The sequence below is a fragment of the Seriola lalandi genome, unplaced genomic scaffold, assembly GCF_002814215.2.
Source record: "Seriola lalandi dorsalis isolate HSWRI2012SDOR001 ecotype SW California unplaced genomic scaffold, Sedor1 jcf7180002054583, whole genome shotgun sequence".
In the NCBI taxonomy this organism is placed as follows: Eukaryota; Metazoa; Chordata; class Actinopteri; order Carangiformes; family Carangidae; genus Seriola; species Seriola lalandi.
In genome coordinates this window covers 931,908-947,372 of record NW_019525136.1, presented here as the reverse complement: position 1 = coordinate 947,372, position 15,465 = coordinate 931,908, and the positions used below count along the sequence as shown (strand labels likewise).

The 15,465-nt window shown below is 40.8% G+C and overlaps 1 protein-coding gene across 1 annotated transcript; it reads left to right on the top strand.

Annotated features, from left to right (window-relative positions):
* Positions 1-443: 443 nt before the first annotated feature.
* Positions 444-8,718, top strand: LOC111664115 (syntaxin-12-like). Its single transcript, XM_023418584.2, has 10 exons — positions 444-532; positions 2,116-2,271; positions 2,720-2,789; positions 2,882-2,981; positions 5,298-5,435; positions 5,570-5,613; positions 6,720-6,819; positions 6,915-6,987; positions 7,092-7,174; positions 7,431-8,718. Exons 2-10 carry the CDS (start codon positions 2,172-2,174, stop codon positions 7,521-7,523), a joined length of 801 nt encoding a protein of 266 aa, XP_023274352.1. The 5' UTR covers positions 444-532; positions 2,116-2,171; the 3' UTR covers positions 7,524-8,718.
* The last annotated feature ends 6,747 nt before the right edge of the window (positions 8,719-15,465 follow it).

Genomic DNA, 15,465 nt, shown 5'->3' with positions numbered 1-15,465 from the left:
CTGTTACACTGAGCCAACGTTTCATGTTTTCATGGACATTTTTTATTCTTGAATTTTTGATATCTCCATAGCACAGTGGTAGGCTCTAGGATCTCCAAATTATGTCATGGAGTTGAAACTATTGTCTGGTCATAAATGCGTCATGGTAAACATTGAGGGAAAGGGATAAGGTTAGGTTCAGGACAAGGTAAGAACGACGGAAAAATAGACTCAAGTCCATCAAAATGAACTCCGAGGCGTCACAGGACTACTGAGTGCATGCTGCATTCAGAACCGGTAAAATAGTATTGTATAATTTTGTCTCATTGTAGGGTAAATTCTAACATTATGGTTATTAGTAAGCTATTATCTCACAACACTCGTTTTTACCCACTTTTCTTATTGACAGTGAACGCGGCGTCAAAGCTGCCGTCGGATTAGTGATCCGAACGCGTGACGTCACGCACGGGTTGGGTTTGCTAATTCTGATACAGAAATATTTATCTGAGGCATTTCGAGCAACAGACGCTGTCGACGTCGCTTTCACTGCAAAGTAAGAGACCTCCTGTGAACGTTGTTAAAACGTGTATAAACCAATAGAGAGTTGATAGTCTGTTAGAGACTACTGCGAATATCTAGGCTGAAATTAATGTACGAGACACATGACTTGTTATTAACGCTGAATAAAGGTTGTGGATAAAAGGTTTAATCCATATCAGTTGTATCATTTATGTGCGTGGCAGTAGCTTTTTGTGATATAAATAGTCAATGAAAGACTGTTTTAATCTTGTGTTAATAGCATGCACACTGTGTCAGTTTATTTCCCCTCCCGAACTGTCTGTTAGAAGATTAATCCACGTGACTACATGGTTGACTTTCCCTGCATGGTCTCTATTTTTCTCTATTTGGTATGAGACTCTTCCACTGGAAGATCACTGTTGGCATTTTAACGTCTTTCTCCTAACACACTGGTTCAGAGGAACCAATACACAGAAGAGCTGTGACACATACTGTTGTTTTGGGTCTGTACTCCATCATATTTTATTTGAAATGAAACAACTCTTCGTTTATTAAGTGTCTGAGGTAAATTTAGGGCCTATAGGCTCTCTAGAAACTGGGAAAGGTTTATGAAAAAAAAGAATAAAATTGTCTCAAATGGATGAAAGTTTTTCTACAGCTTTTGTCGATGAAAAGAAGATCTGAAATGTATTGATATAATAAGTGCTGGAATGTAACTCAGGAATTGTTCTTAAGCTCAATTTACATTTCATTGTTTTTATATTATTGTTTTTGTTTTAAGATATACATTTTACGATAATGTAAGACAAGGCAAAACAGATAAACAAGAAGAAGCACATATTTGGGATTTTTTAATTAATACTATTAATGGATTATCAAAATAGTTGTTGATACATTTTCAACTGCTGACTGATCAAATAATCAACTTATCAGCTCTGTGAAACATGATGTACTGATATTGATGAGAAAGCTTTCCATTCTAAGTAGTTACAATTGACTGTTGTAACGACAAATGTTGTAACAAGCTTTATATAACTTTCGATACGATTGGTCCAGTGATGATCTACTGGGGGAAATGGTCCAAGAGGCTTTTTGCAGAGCACAGTGAGCTGGACTATTGAGTCAAACTTCAAGTCAAGGGAAGAAGAAAAGTAAAGGAACAAAAACAAGCAAATATACTGACCAATCTGCATAGTTCCTATTAGTTACCCAACTACTTAGGTGCTATTATTTATCTCTGCCCCCTTTATCTTTTTGCATGTTTTAAATGTATTTTCTTTCTTTATTTACTTTTATTTATATGAACATGAATGATTAAATGAACCTTTAAGTCAGGGGAGTGGCAAGTCGGCCAATCACTCCCCAGCACAGGTTGGGGAAGCACGCCGTCTGGGGATGGAGAAGAAATAACTGAAAAGCAGAAAGAATGATGGAAAAAACAAACAATAAAACAGAAACACCCCACAGATCTATAGCACCCCATCAAAGCAAAAAAAATAAATAAATAAGTGGGACAAACACAAAATTAAAAAAGCTGTAATTTGCTGAAATTGGAAAAACGATTTATTGATGATGTAACTAAATGTGCTATTTTCTCCTGGTTGTAACTGTGTTTAGGTCGTGGTTAGTGTGTGTTCCACAGCAGTCTGACAGGCCGGTGGGCTACAGCCAGGATGTCCTATATGAGAACAAACACCAGCTGGTCCCAGCCTCGGGACGTCAGCAGCCTGGTCCAGGCGTGCAGTTCCAACATCCAGATGATCAGCCAAAACTGTGAGTTCAACACACGCATGCACATGTGTACAAGGGGACATGGAGGACGAGACGGACATGCTGATTTAGCTCAGGTTCCTCTATTTCTCTGGATCCTATCTGAGATGTTTCTACACCTTGGTTAAGGTCCACCTGTGGTAAACTCAAACGATTGGACATGATGTGGAAAGACGCACACCTGTCTATGTAAGGTCTCACAGCTGAGACAGAGACATGATTGTGTCGAGTCTCAGATCTGGCTACAAAAAAATTCTGCTGCATAGCGAAATTTTCTAGCATAAGGATGCAGCATATGTGAAAAAATGAAAAAAACTTTCTGAATGCACTGTACACATACGAAGCTGCAAATAACATGTTCAACTCCACATCAATAATAAACACTTCCACTCATGAATGAATTGCCCAGAAGAACTTCATGTTTACTGCAGTGGTTCCTTTTTCTCTGCAGCTGGTCAGATCAAGAATCTCCTTCACCAGCTGGGCGCAAGACAGGAAACCTCAGAGCTCCAGGAGAGGCTGTAAGTACAGTATACCATGTAATATTACCAATATCTGATGCAGTCTGTGACAGGTAAAGTGTGGTCCTAGTGGTGTTTGTGCTCCTCTGCAGCCAACAGCTCCAGCACAACACCAACCAGCTGGCTAAAGAAACCAACAGACACCTGAAGGAGCTGGGTTCACTGCCCCCACCACTGTCTCCGTCAGAGCAGGTCAGTCATTAAACACATTTATCACTATGTCAAGAAAACTATATATTCAGATGTATCAATTTTTTAAATGAACATACGTGTCATTCTGAAACCATAGGCATTATGTACTGATACGACAGCCTCCATGTTCTGGGAAGGCTGTCAGGCCTGCCATTAACTATTTAAAAAAGAGATAGTTTGTATGCTGTGAACTATAGTAGCTGACATATGATACAGTGTGTTTGTTCATCTAACATCAGAGTTAAACTATGGGCTTCAACATCATTTTTTTTTAAGACCATGTTTGTTTTCATTTTGGAAAATGAAGTGAACTGAATTATCAATTGAAATTTATTTTAAAGGGATAGTTCAGGTTTTCTCACGTGGGGTTGTGTGAGGTGCTCATGAACAGTCATTATATTACCCACAGTACATTATGTTCTGCGCGCTCCTAGTTAGGAAAGCTGAGCGGGAGCGGCCAGCAGAGTGGCAGAGCGATGTGTTCCACGAGGAAAAACGTGTTTTAGAGACTTTTAAAAATGCACCACCTAAACAATATTACACACGTTGCCCATATTGGCATCAAACTGAAGTTAAGGTTGCAAAGGAGGCCGCAAGAAATACTCACATTGATTTAGCAGTTAGCTTAAACAAGACAGAAATCATGGGCATTATTAAGCAGAAATTGAAGGAAAGGTGGGAGAACTGACATGAGCAGGAAGGAGCAGGAGAGATGAGACCATGACATCAAGATACTGGACTAAACACTATTCAAAATACAGGCAGATGTCACTACTGTGTGCAAGAAGAAACAGTGGAGCATGTTATGCTACACTAAGAAGGCATCTGATTCAAAGTAAACTTGTATTTAATAGATATTTGACAAATTAACTCAAGAAATTAGTGTTATTGAATCCTATTTCTGTCTCTCAGAGACACCAATCTGAGAAGATGAGTCGTTTTTTTTAATGTTGTAAATATTAGACATTTTGATTCACGCGTCATAATTGGTGGCCGTAATGCACCAGCTGGTCGTCTGCCAACCGCCAATAAACCTCAAAGAAGAAGAAGACTTCCTGCCTTTGTGTTTTTCCTGCCAATTTTCTTTGTCACCTTTTGCTCATCAGTTAATTAGTCCTCAGTGTATTTATAGCCTCATCTTTCCTATTTTCAGTTGCAGTTCTGTGTGTCCTTTGTGTTTCAATTCAGTTCATGTGAAGATGAACTGAATTAATTGTCGTATGCCTTTATATGCTTGTATGGTGAGCGGAAAAGAGCACTCACAAAGAGTCTGCTCTGAGGTTGGTGTGCAGGAAGGTGTCCAAAAAGATTCTTTACCAGATGAGATTAAGGACTTTCTGAACACCTCTGATTCCCAGTCTGCTAGCCACCAGCCAATCTCCCGGTTGGCTTACTGTCAGCTTGTTCCAGTGTCTGCTTAACTTCTGCCTGCTCATCAGGCGGTAAGGCTTGGGTTACTTTGCCTGCAGCCTACTCCTGAGTCAGCTAGCCTCCAGCCTGCCTCCCAGTCGGCTAGCCTTTGGCCTTCGAGCCTCCATCATGATAGCTGTCAGCATGCTAGCCTTCGGTCTGGCTAATCCCTAAGAAGGAATTGTGGGTCATGGAGATGTTGATCCGCCAAGCTATCCAAGCTCCACAGAGACTCACGCACCCAGCGCCCCCTAGCTTCAGCTGCCCAGCAACCCCGAGCATCTCCTGTCAAACACAATAAATCAGACCCTGAATTGGTTTTCTTCACCAGTGTTCTGTCTGTTCCTGCGTCAGGGGTCCTGGTCGACCTGCCTGAGGTTTCCTGCTCTGCCTTTGTCCTGCCTCCAGGTTTTCCACCTGAGGTCTGATCCGCCACTGCTCAGCCCTTGGGCTGTTCGCCTGAGGTCCCTAGCTCCAAGCTGCATTCTTTGGCTTCCTGCCCAGAGAATTATACTTTCATGTCAATTAAGAATAGATTTATTCCAAGTCCACTGAAAGCCATTGTTGCCTCTCATGTCATTTACTGTTGCTATCAAATAACTGCAAAAATGCCCAACAAATATTTTTTTGAAATATTAAGAAAAGTTAGAAAAGGGTTTTTGGTTGTCTTTGTGTATTTGTGCCTTGTGACTCTGCCGCGTCCAGAGAAGCTCAGGAAACCTAAGGTCATCTCCCCCTGCTGATAAACACTCCTGCTTCTACTCTCTACTGTGCAGCACTGTTGCCAAGTTCAGGAAATTAAAGGATTAATATTTGTCCAGTTGGGTGTCTGTGACATGAGAACAAACAAAAAAAAACAAAAAACATTGATATGGTCTTTTTTCTATCCTGTCTTCTTTCTTCCAGAAGCAGCAAAAACTGCAGAGGGAACGTTTGATGAACGATTTCTCTGCAGCCCTCAACAACTTCCAGGTGGTGCAGCGGAGGGCAGCTGAGAAAGAGAAGGAGTCAGTGGCCAGAGCTCGAGCTGGATCCAGAGTCATGGTGAGCACCAGGGAAAGAACTGTTCAGCCTTTACAGTCTGTAACGTAACTCTTAAACACAAACCTCGAAGAAATATCCACGTATGATGGACAAGTGAGCTGATGTTGATTAAACTTATTTGTAACTGTCTACAGGGAGACGGAGAAAATGTGGATGAACAGCTGGTCACGTTTGAAAAGTATGTTTCTTCAGTATATTTTTTAAAAATATTTTACTTTCAGTCCATTCAGTCCACATTTTGTTCTTTGTGCAGTTGGGTGGGGAAAAAAGCCACAGCAAGGACACAATATGTTCCCTTCTGCTCTGGGCATACTGCAACATTTCCATCAGAGCTTTTAGCCTCTTAAATAAATATAGGCTATATACTGGCCAATAAGTAATAAGAAATGTCAGTACAGAAATGCCAAAGGTAGGTATGAGGTGATTCATGGCCCTATCTTACACCCGGCGCAAAGTGGCGCAAAGAACTACGCAAGTGACATCCCTCTCTCCAGCAACGCTTTCCAGCTCCTCCTCCATGTCACATCCATGAATAATCATGACACTAACTACAACCCTTCTGAACCATGCACCTGGCGCAGCGACCGATTTTTGAAATAGCAAAAGCTGATATAACAACGTAGTAAATGCACTTGCACCATGCACTTTAAATCAGACTGTCAAAATATGGTTGTTTAATACGGTGTATCCACTACATAGTTTGTCGATCAGAGAGCACTGGCACTGGCAACTATAACTGTCAGGCTTGAGGGAAAATGCAGCCAACACAAAAAGGGGGTTGGTGGAACAAAAACACGGGAGTAAGAGACACAGGGAAACATCACGAATCCAAGCTCAGGTATAACAGACGAACTGACAGACAGCAGGGAGCACAGAGACTAAATACACACAACGGAGGCAAGGGGGATTGAGCACAGGTGAAACACATCAGGGCGGGGCAGACAATCACAAATCAGGGAAACAGGACAAAGACAGGAAGTAAAATAACACCCAAGGGAAGTATTCCAAAATAAAACAGGAAGTCAAGCAAAAGTCCAAACATAAACAGTCCATCAGGGATAACCATGACGATAACATGTTAGTACTGTATATGTCCTGGTCACAGTTTTTTGATAACCAAGTAGAGGAGATATTTATGAAATTATTATTCAATGTATTTATGTAAAAACATTCATATTAACCAGGATATTGCAATTTGACCTATAAACTCTTAAATATTGATGTTAGTATCAAAAACTAAAAGCGAACTCAAGCATTGAAATGATTGTGTGTATGATTGTGCAGGGAGGATGATTGGTGTCAGAGCCAAACTGAGGAGCCCACCATCACAGAGGAGGACCTGGAGATCATCAAGGAGAGAGAGACGAACATCAAACAGCTGGAGGTATAAACCTGCAGGATGACCTACAGAAGCAGGAGCGCTGATACCATCACATGTAGTTCACCTGTTCACCAGTTGCTCCTGTTCTTCCTCCCCAGGCTGACATTACGGATGTGAACCAGATCTTTAAGGACTTGGCTGTGATGATCCATGACCAAGGAGACATGATCGGTAAGTCAGAGGAAACTCGGGTTAGCACTGAGTTGGTGGTTCATGCGTGTCAGTTAGGTGTGTGCACGTGCTCTCATTGAAGCTTCACGTGTTCTAATCAACAGACAGCATTGAGGCCAATGTGGAGAGTGCTGAGGTTCATGTGGACAGAGGAGCGGTCCAGCTGCAGAAGGCAGCCTATTACAAGGTATGATGGAGGGGCTGGAGAAAAATAAACGTAAAGACATCATTAGATTTTTTTTTTTTTAGACAGTAAAAGACAATATAGAATACCATCAACTTTATTGTTTCATATGGTGACACAATGGAGGATTAATAGTAAAAGTTGAATATGATGTCCTGTCCTCATCCAGTGTTAAGCTAATACCACTGTAACGTAAAACACTGATGCAGGATGGTTCCACTGTGTGTGTTTACTCTGACATGTTGTCTGTTGTGTGCAGAGGAAATCCCGTAAGAGGATGTGCATGCTGGCCATGGTGCTGTCGCTTGTGCTCATCATCCTCATCATCATCATCTGGCAGGCCATCAAATGAGAGGAGAAGCACAGCCCAGTGATACCTTCAAATGACTTCCTGCGTGTGCGTGTGTGTATTTATGTGGGATAAATGAATGGGAGTACGTGGGTTTCTTATGTTTTTTTGGCTTCGAAAACTAACAGCAACAATTTAGGAACAAATCTGCCAATACTTTAAGATTTTTAATTTTCTGTTTCCTTGAGTGAAAAACGGACACATTCAGTGCTTCTTCTCGTAGTTGTGGAACATTAAAGCTCCCCTGAGACAATGTACTCTTTCTACTCCCACTACTGGGGGTACACTACTCTACCTTTTTGACCAGGATTTGTGTTTTGAACCCCATGGGAAGAAAGTTGTTCAGTCATGTTTTCGTCACTTGAGAAATAAAGATGAGGTGAAGTCTTTTATTTCAGCCACAGATCTGGAGAAACTCACCCATGTTTTTATTTCCTCCCACCTCGACTGCTGTCCTCCCTGTATACCTGTCTCAGTCACAAATCAATCCACCACCTACAGGTAGTTCAGATGCTGCAGCTCGGCTCCTAACTCAGAAAATGTGTTCACATCACTACTATCTCATCTCTCCACTGGCCGCCCGCTCGTTTAAGGATTGATTTTAAAATGATTTTAATTCCTTTTAAGTCCAGGTCTGAGCTTTTATCCCCCTGTGATCCAGGACTCAGTCTGAGCTCCGCTGGTAGTTCACTGCTGGCCATTTCAAGGTTGACAACTAAAGGAGACAGGACCAGACTCTCAGAGTCAGTTCAGTTTTATTGTGGGATGTTTCACATTGATTTATATGGATGTTTAATATTTGACTCATGTGAAGCACTTTGTTACTTGTATTGAAAAGAAACAAATAAAGTATATTATACTTATTACTGCTACTAATAGTAATGATAATAATTAGATGGAGATCATGCAGACTGGAGGAGTGTGTGTGTGTGTGTGTGTGTGTGTGTGTGAGAGAGAGAGAGAGAGAGCTGTATGTGTGCATGTCTGCACATTAGTCTGAGACTAACAAATAAAGCCTGCATCCCATGACATTTTTTCTGTCACTTTTCTTTAATATCACTACTGTAGGACTGTGTCTTATCCAATGTTGCACAATTTGTACACAGTGAGTCCATATAAAGCCTGTCTTGTTTAAATATGAAGTGTATTGCTGATGTAAGGAGTGTCTTACTAATGATAAAGTTGAATGAAACGTGAATGTGTGTCTGTAGTAAAGTTTGTTTCAGTGGATCTGCCCACCTCAAAGAGATTTAAAACAGTTCCACCTGATGAAGCACAGCTGGTGTCGTGTCTCAGTTTGTCTTCAGCTCATGTTGAACTAAAGACTTTTAAAGCGATTTTTCAATTTTGACAGTTATATCACTTTTTTTAACTATCCCGCTTTTTATCCCAAGAGCACTTGGGAACAAGCTGTTCTTTTAACTGATGTTGAATCTTTATACAGAAACATCAACACAGAACTGGGATTACAGGCAGTAGCACAAATTTTTCCCAGGTTGCTTCTCGCCCCGATCACATCATCCTCGAGCTCTTGAGACTAACCCTTAAAAAACGACTTTGAATTTGATGGGAAATGCTATTTACAGATTTCTGGCTGTGCTATGGGTCAAAAATATTCCCCATCATATGCACACTTATTTAGCCGACTGGGAAACGTCAACCTTCCATATATTGTACCTGAGGTATTAAGATGACATCTATGGCCTCTGGTCTTATTCGTTGACGATTTTAAAATCGTCATAAACATTTTGAACAGTCACCATCCCAAAGTACATTTAAAACAATATTCAATCACTTGGTGGGATTTTTTTCTGACTGATAGTGTTTCTATCTGTGAGCGGTGGCTCAGGAGGTGGAGTGGGTCGTCCACAATTCGTCGTAATTAGAAGGTCGTTGTTCGAGCCCCGGCTCCTCCAGTCTGTGTCGAAGTGTCCTCGGGCAAGATGCTGAACCCCACATTGTCCCTGATGGCTGTTCCATCAGTGTATGAATGTGTGAGTGAATGGGAGAAGCATTATATAAGTGCAAGTCCGTTTAAATTTGAGTTCTAGAACAACCTTTCCAATATCATTATTAAACCGGCAGATAAGGTTTAAAATTGTAATTACGGACAAACAGCAATATGCTATGGAGGCCAACAGGCAATTACCCAAACCCAAATACTATTAATCTATAGTAAATCATACAAAGGAAACACTATCTTAGAATTTCACCTCCTCCCCAAAATTCACAAACACCGTTCCCTACACAGTTTCCCCAAGAGAACTATAATCTCCAACTGCCACAGTGCCACCTACATCTCCCTCTACGTAGATTCCTTTCTAGGACCCTTCTCCAGCAGACACACCAAAGACCCATGGTGTTGCTCTTCTGTTTACTACTGACAGCTTCTATACGGACATTAGCACGGAAGTGGGGCTGGAAACAGCGGAAAGCATCTTTCAGAAACACCTGGATAGGAACAGACCAGATGCAGAAATTCTAAAATGTATGGAAATCTGTCCAAAATGTAATGCTTTTGAATTTGACAACAGTTATTTTGAAGGTATCAACAATAACAGCAAAAAACTACTTACCCAAGTTTCCTATAAACTCACAGACACCCATGTGTAGCTTGACAAAGCTAGCTATCATCCCAATTATAAGAATTCATAGAATAGCATCCCGGGACACAGACCTTCATAATTCCATTTCCATCCTTTTCCAGAGCCTCAGACAGAGAGGACACTCAAACGTTTTCTCAGAGCCCAACAGCACACTAACCTCCCACTGGCTCAGGTCTTCTTTTGTAGACAGCAGGTTGGACCACAGAGGGACAGTCACCGGGCCTTCAAGCATCTTCTGATGAAGCCTTCTGTGGCGAAACGTCCTTCCCTAAAAGGTTTTTAACACTAACAAGAAGGATTTACAGACTTTAAACACATGCTAACTTAAGCCTCAGTGATTTACTGGCAGCTCATTCCAAAGGACCTGGACCTAACACAAGCTAACAAGTCGGTGATTGATTAGAATCCGGTGTGTACACCACAGACAATTGTTGAACTCTTTGGGACTTTTAATTTCCCTAATCTTTTTCTCTCTTGTTCCTCTAATCGCTTTCAAGACCAGCTAGAGCGGAGAAACTTCATTTTCTGTGCTTCCACTTTCATCTGGAACTCCAGCGCAGAATCAAGATGCTTCTCGGTTATCTGACAACACACACAATAAGTATTTCAAAATAATACAAGCAGTCCATCACTCAGAGATTCAACAACAGACATTTCCAACAAGTATGATGCGTCAAGTAAACAAATTGACAGCATTCATCAAACCTTCCTCACCAAGTCAGACTAGATATGCAACATATACTAAATAAAATAAACAAAATACAGCACAGTGGATGTGGAACGACATTTGAGATTTTGAGAAAGAATAATGATTCAGTGCTAGCAACAGAATTACAAAACAGAAACATCGGGTGCAGGAGGGCGCCACAGCTCCTCTACAACTACATCCAGAGGAATTTCCTCCACTGCCACCCATGCTGAACCCTGACTCCTACACCTTGATGTGGACTATCCTGTATCCCGTTTTAGCCATTTCCTCCGCTTCTGTTTTCCCTTCTACTTTGCAGTTGCAGTTCCTCCAAAGCAAAACGAGGAGGAAGAACTTCATCTTTGTGATCTGCGCTTACCTCTTCACTACAGGACACAGGAAGGACGTCCTGATATAACTGATGGAGGAGGAGGAGGAGGTCCTGAACTGTGACTGGCTGGAAAACAAATATCAGTTATCAGTGAAAGTATACATTGTTATTCAACACTTCTTTTCACCATTTTTTTATGGAAGACTTACCCACAGTGCACCTACACTTCAGACATTGGGGGTTTACGGCGGTGCCGAGCTGCGCCCCAAGGATATGCGAAAAAGATCAAATATTTTTTCTTCAACAGTCGGATCAGAGTAAATGAAGTTGGGGTGACATGGTGACAGATGTGTGGGACCGCTGCAGTTTCCCTGCAGTCACCATCACAGTTTTGTTGTCCTTCATTGTAACTGTGGTAAGTCTTGGCATTGATTTATGCAAAGCAAAGTTTGTGCTAGTTTTTATGAAATGATTAACTATTGAAACAGTTTTTATTCAGCACAGAGGAAACTGAGATATGAGGGCCGTATTTTGGATTCAACAATAGATAATTATATGTCCGTGGCAAATATTCTTGTCGTGTAGTAAATATATGGCTATATACACACAGTCATAAGGAACCTTAAACTTTGTATTTATCCAGTAGACCTACTTCATTAATAAAAGCTTCTGTTTACACTTTAGCTGAGTGAAGTGTCAGCTCAGTAATGCATGTGACTGTGCTAGTTTGCAAAAACACTGCGATGAATAGGCTCTTGTTTTTGTTTTCATATCGTCACAAATCTTTTGGATTAATTTGGCAATTGCGAAAGCGTTGAAAAGTTAGAAAGACAGGCGTAGTGGATAGGCTGTTGTTCATGGCTTTGAAAGTTGTGCTTGGACTTGGACAAATTATCAGACTATGGTTTCTGACTGAGGAATGGTGAGTAGATAATGCATTTTCCTTCCATTTGGACCTTTCAAGTTTGTAGAAACAATCAGATTTGGTGTTCTTGTTTTTCTGAAAGGGGTCGCGATATGCTCCACAGCCGTCATCTGGTTTGCAGCCTCCAGCTGACCCCCAAACACATTTCAGGCACAGAAATTTTCCGTGCTTAAAGCCCTGTAATCGTCTCAATTTCAAAAATGAAAAAAAAAAAAATCTCAAATAATATGAAAATAAAGAAAATAATGTTTGGAAATAAAAGAAAAACTTTGGGGTGTGGGTAATTACCCACTTTGTGTAATTGCTGGTAATACAAATACAATTTTTTACAAACAGAATCTCTTTTCTCTGTCTTCAATCCATCTTCAGATTTAATGTTACTGGGTTGCCATTGTACAAGGATGTGGGTAATACTGTTGGAAAGGTCATTGCCACATTATACGGGATAGAAGTTCCTATCAAAACTTATTCAACAATAACTTCAAAGACTCATTTGTTAAGTAATCATCCCTTTATCCCTGATTAATCCCTCTAGTTACAGCCCAACTCCACACCATATTTGCTTTTATATAATCAATTGAAAAATAGTCTTGAAAAAATAATGGCCAATCATGACAGGTTCAGTGGATATAGGGTCATCTCACACATCTAAAAGTTTGAGACCAAGTAAATTCCTATTCAATCCACATGGGGGAGTAGTTGCTCCAGTTATGGAGAGATATGCCAGTCTTGTGGTTTGCTGTATGTGGTAGCGACAGGGGAAACTCTGTTAAGTCTCAAACAGCATCTCTTCAACATGGGGGTGGGCAGTCTACCCACCTCACTAGTTCAGTGCTTTCAGATTCGCCATTTTCATTCATCTTTCCATCACTGGCCCACAGATGTATGCTACAGGGACGGGAGGCCAGCGAAGGAGACAGGAGTCTGGACAGAAATTAAATTTCCTCTCGGACTCAATGTAGCCTAAGAACGACTTAATATGTTTTTCATGAAGTCCATGTGATACCTGCGGAAGTAAAAAAGTAATGGTTTAATGTGATTGGCTGTTTTTTTTGTTGTTGTATTATTTAACACATAAAACCTACCTGGTAACACCTACCTGCTGGTATAGTCCAATCAGAAGCATTTCAAGTCCAGCGTGCTCTAGTTCCAACCGAGACACCCCTAAATCCTTGTGTGAGGATTCACCACGTATCCTCTGACTGCAGGCGGACTAGGCCCCAGCTGCAGAGTATGAAGTACAAACCAGGACACGAAAAAAAACAACATTGCCCTGAATGAAGGTCCATCCAAATTAAAAACCCGTTTTCTTGGAGGGAAGGAGGGGGCCACCCCAGATGTTGCCTGTGTGGACTCCTGAGTGCATTGGTGGGGGTGGGTGCCCTTCCATTGTTCCTGTGTGGCCTCTCCCAACGTTACTACACAATTATAGTAACGATTAGTGTTTAATAATCTGATTTGTTTTTATATTGTCTGCTGTATACCGTATATACATACATGTATGTACATACAAATATGTGAATAAATTATTATGATCATATATCACAAACTCTTATTAAAACATCTTACCATGAAAACACACAACCCATAACTTACCCTACCTAACATAATCCAGTCGTCACCCTTAGTTATGTCAGTGTTAGTTATGCCTATTTATTCTGTTTTTTGTTTTTATGTTTTCTCAGTCGCCTTAACTTCCAAATCACTCACTGTTTTGTTATTTCACCAATAAAAATAAATCAAAGAAATAAAGTCATATCTGCAAATAAAATACCACCCTTGCTTCTGATCTTTTTTTCTTTAATGAAATATTGATTTAATTTACATCACTTACTACATCAGATCTGGTGCTACCACCTTGAGATTGAGTTTCTCCCTATGTGCATGTATAAGGGAGTTTGCCTAACACCTATTATTTGAGGGTTACCCTTAATGTTTATGTATTTGTGAGAATTATGTGTATACCCATATAATGCGAATATTTTATTCCTTTTGTATATAGGCATGTTTGATAGCACTTACCTGGGGCTTAAAGCTAATCTTATTATTTGGCTCACAGACTGCAGGGCTTTTTATTGGTGATTAATTGAATGATGACAAATGTGGGGTGAATATACAATTTGCTTACACTAGAGGAAATGAATCGTAATATGGAGTGTGGGAGATTGTAATAATATTTAGAATCGTGTTGCCAGTATAGTTGTAAGACTGCACAGGGGGGGGGTCATCCATGTAGATTACTACCCCTAACCCATTGCCTTTTGCTCCCATGTTTAAGTGCCTAGTCAACAGATGAGGATTACATGCGACTGCGACCACCCACCATGCAGCCAAAGATCTCCAACCTGAAAACCTCACTTTCTATGGCTGTACTGAGTCAGGGTTGGTACCGTTTCATGCAGAACACCCAAAGTCTCCCAATGAGAACCCCCACCCCTACGTTTCCAATTCTCTACAACCTTCACAAAAGGAGTTATTCAAGAATATCTCTTCCCAAGGTGGTTTCTATCCTTTATGCTTGTCTTAGTTTCAACACCTCTGAAATCATTCACTCTCTTAGAGACAGAGAGAAATGAGGGCAGACTGTGCTTTAGAGAAGAGCAGGGGAGAGGCCGCAGACATCTGCTGCACTGATACAAAGGACACCAACCACCTCATTCAAGAACAATTGACTTGCTTTCTTCTGCTACTTGATAAGGACAGCAGTCTATGATGTTCTTAGTGTACTTGGTATCCTTAAAATGTCAAGTCACTCCCTCTGTGTCAGCCCTTTATAACTTCACTCATCTCATTTTCATCATATCACTCCTTCTCAAGCTCCCTTACAAATGACAGAAGCAGAAAACAACAGGTAAGAACAACAAAGGTCTTAGTGCTACTCACAGTGGCCTGGGTGCCAGAACAACCTGTGGTCTGCATGTCATCCCTCTCTCTCTTTCTCCCTGACTTTGCTCTCTCTCATTGTAGATATCTGAATAAAGGCAAAAATCCCTAAAAATTAAAAAAAATTGTGATTCAGCAACACTTTCAGCAGACACAGGATGTCTTGGAGCAGCTGGAAACCAAGACTGCTTACCTTTGATTCTTTAATAATTTATGAACCAGATGTTCAGCAGGTTTTTAACAGCAGCTAAATTATACACAGAGCTGTCCTCCTCTCCATAAAGCAGCAGATTAAAACCAGTAAACTAATAAAGTAGTTTCACTTAAAAAAAAAAGAAATCTGTGATTCGTTGACGCTCTTTGGAAGACACAGACACAGGACAGGATTCCTCCAGCAGCTGGGAGCTGAGCTGTCTAACATTTACTCAAGCCGTGTCATTTGGTCATTTTTTTGTCCATGACTGTAACAATGATTAAAATCACAGATTTCTCTGATCTGGTCTAAGAATCTA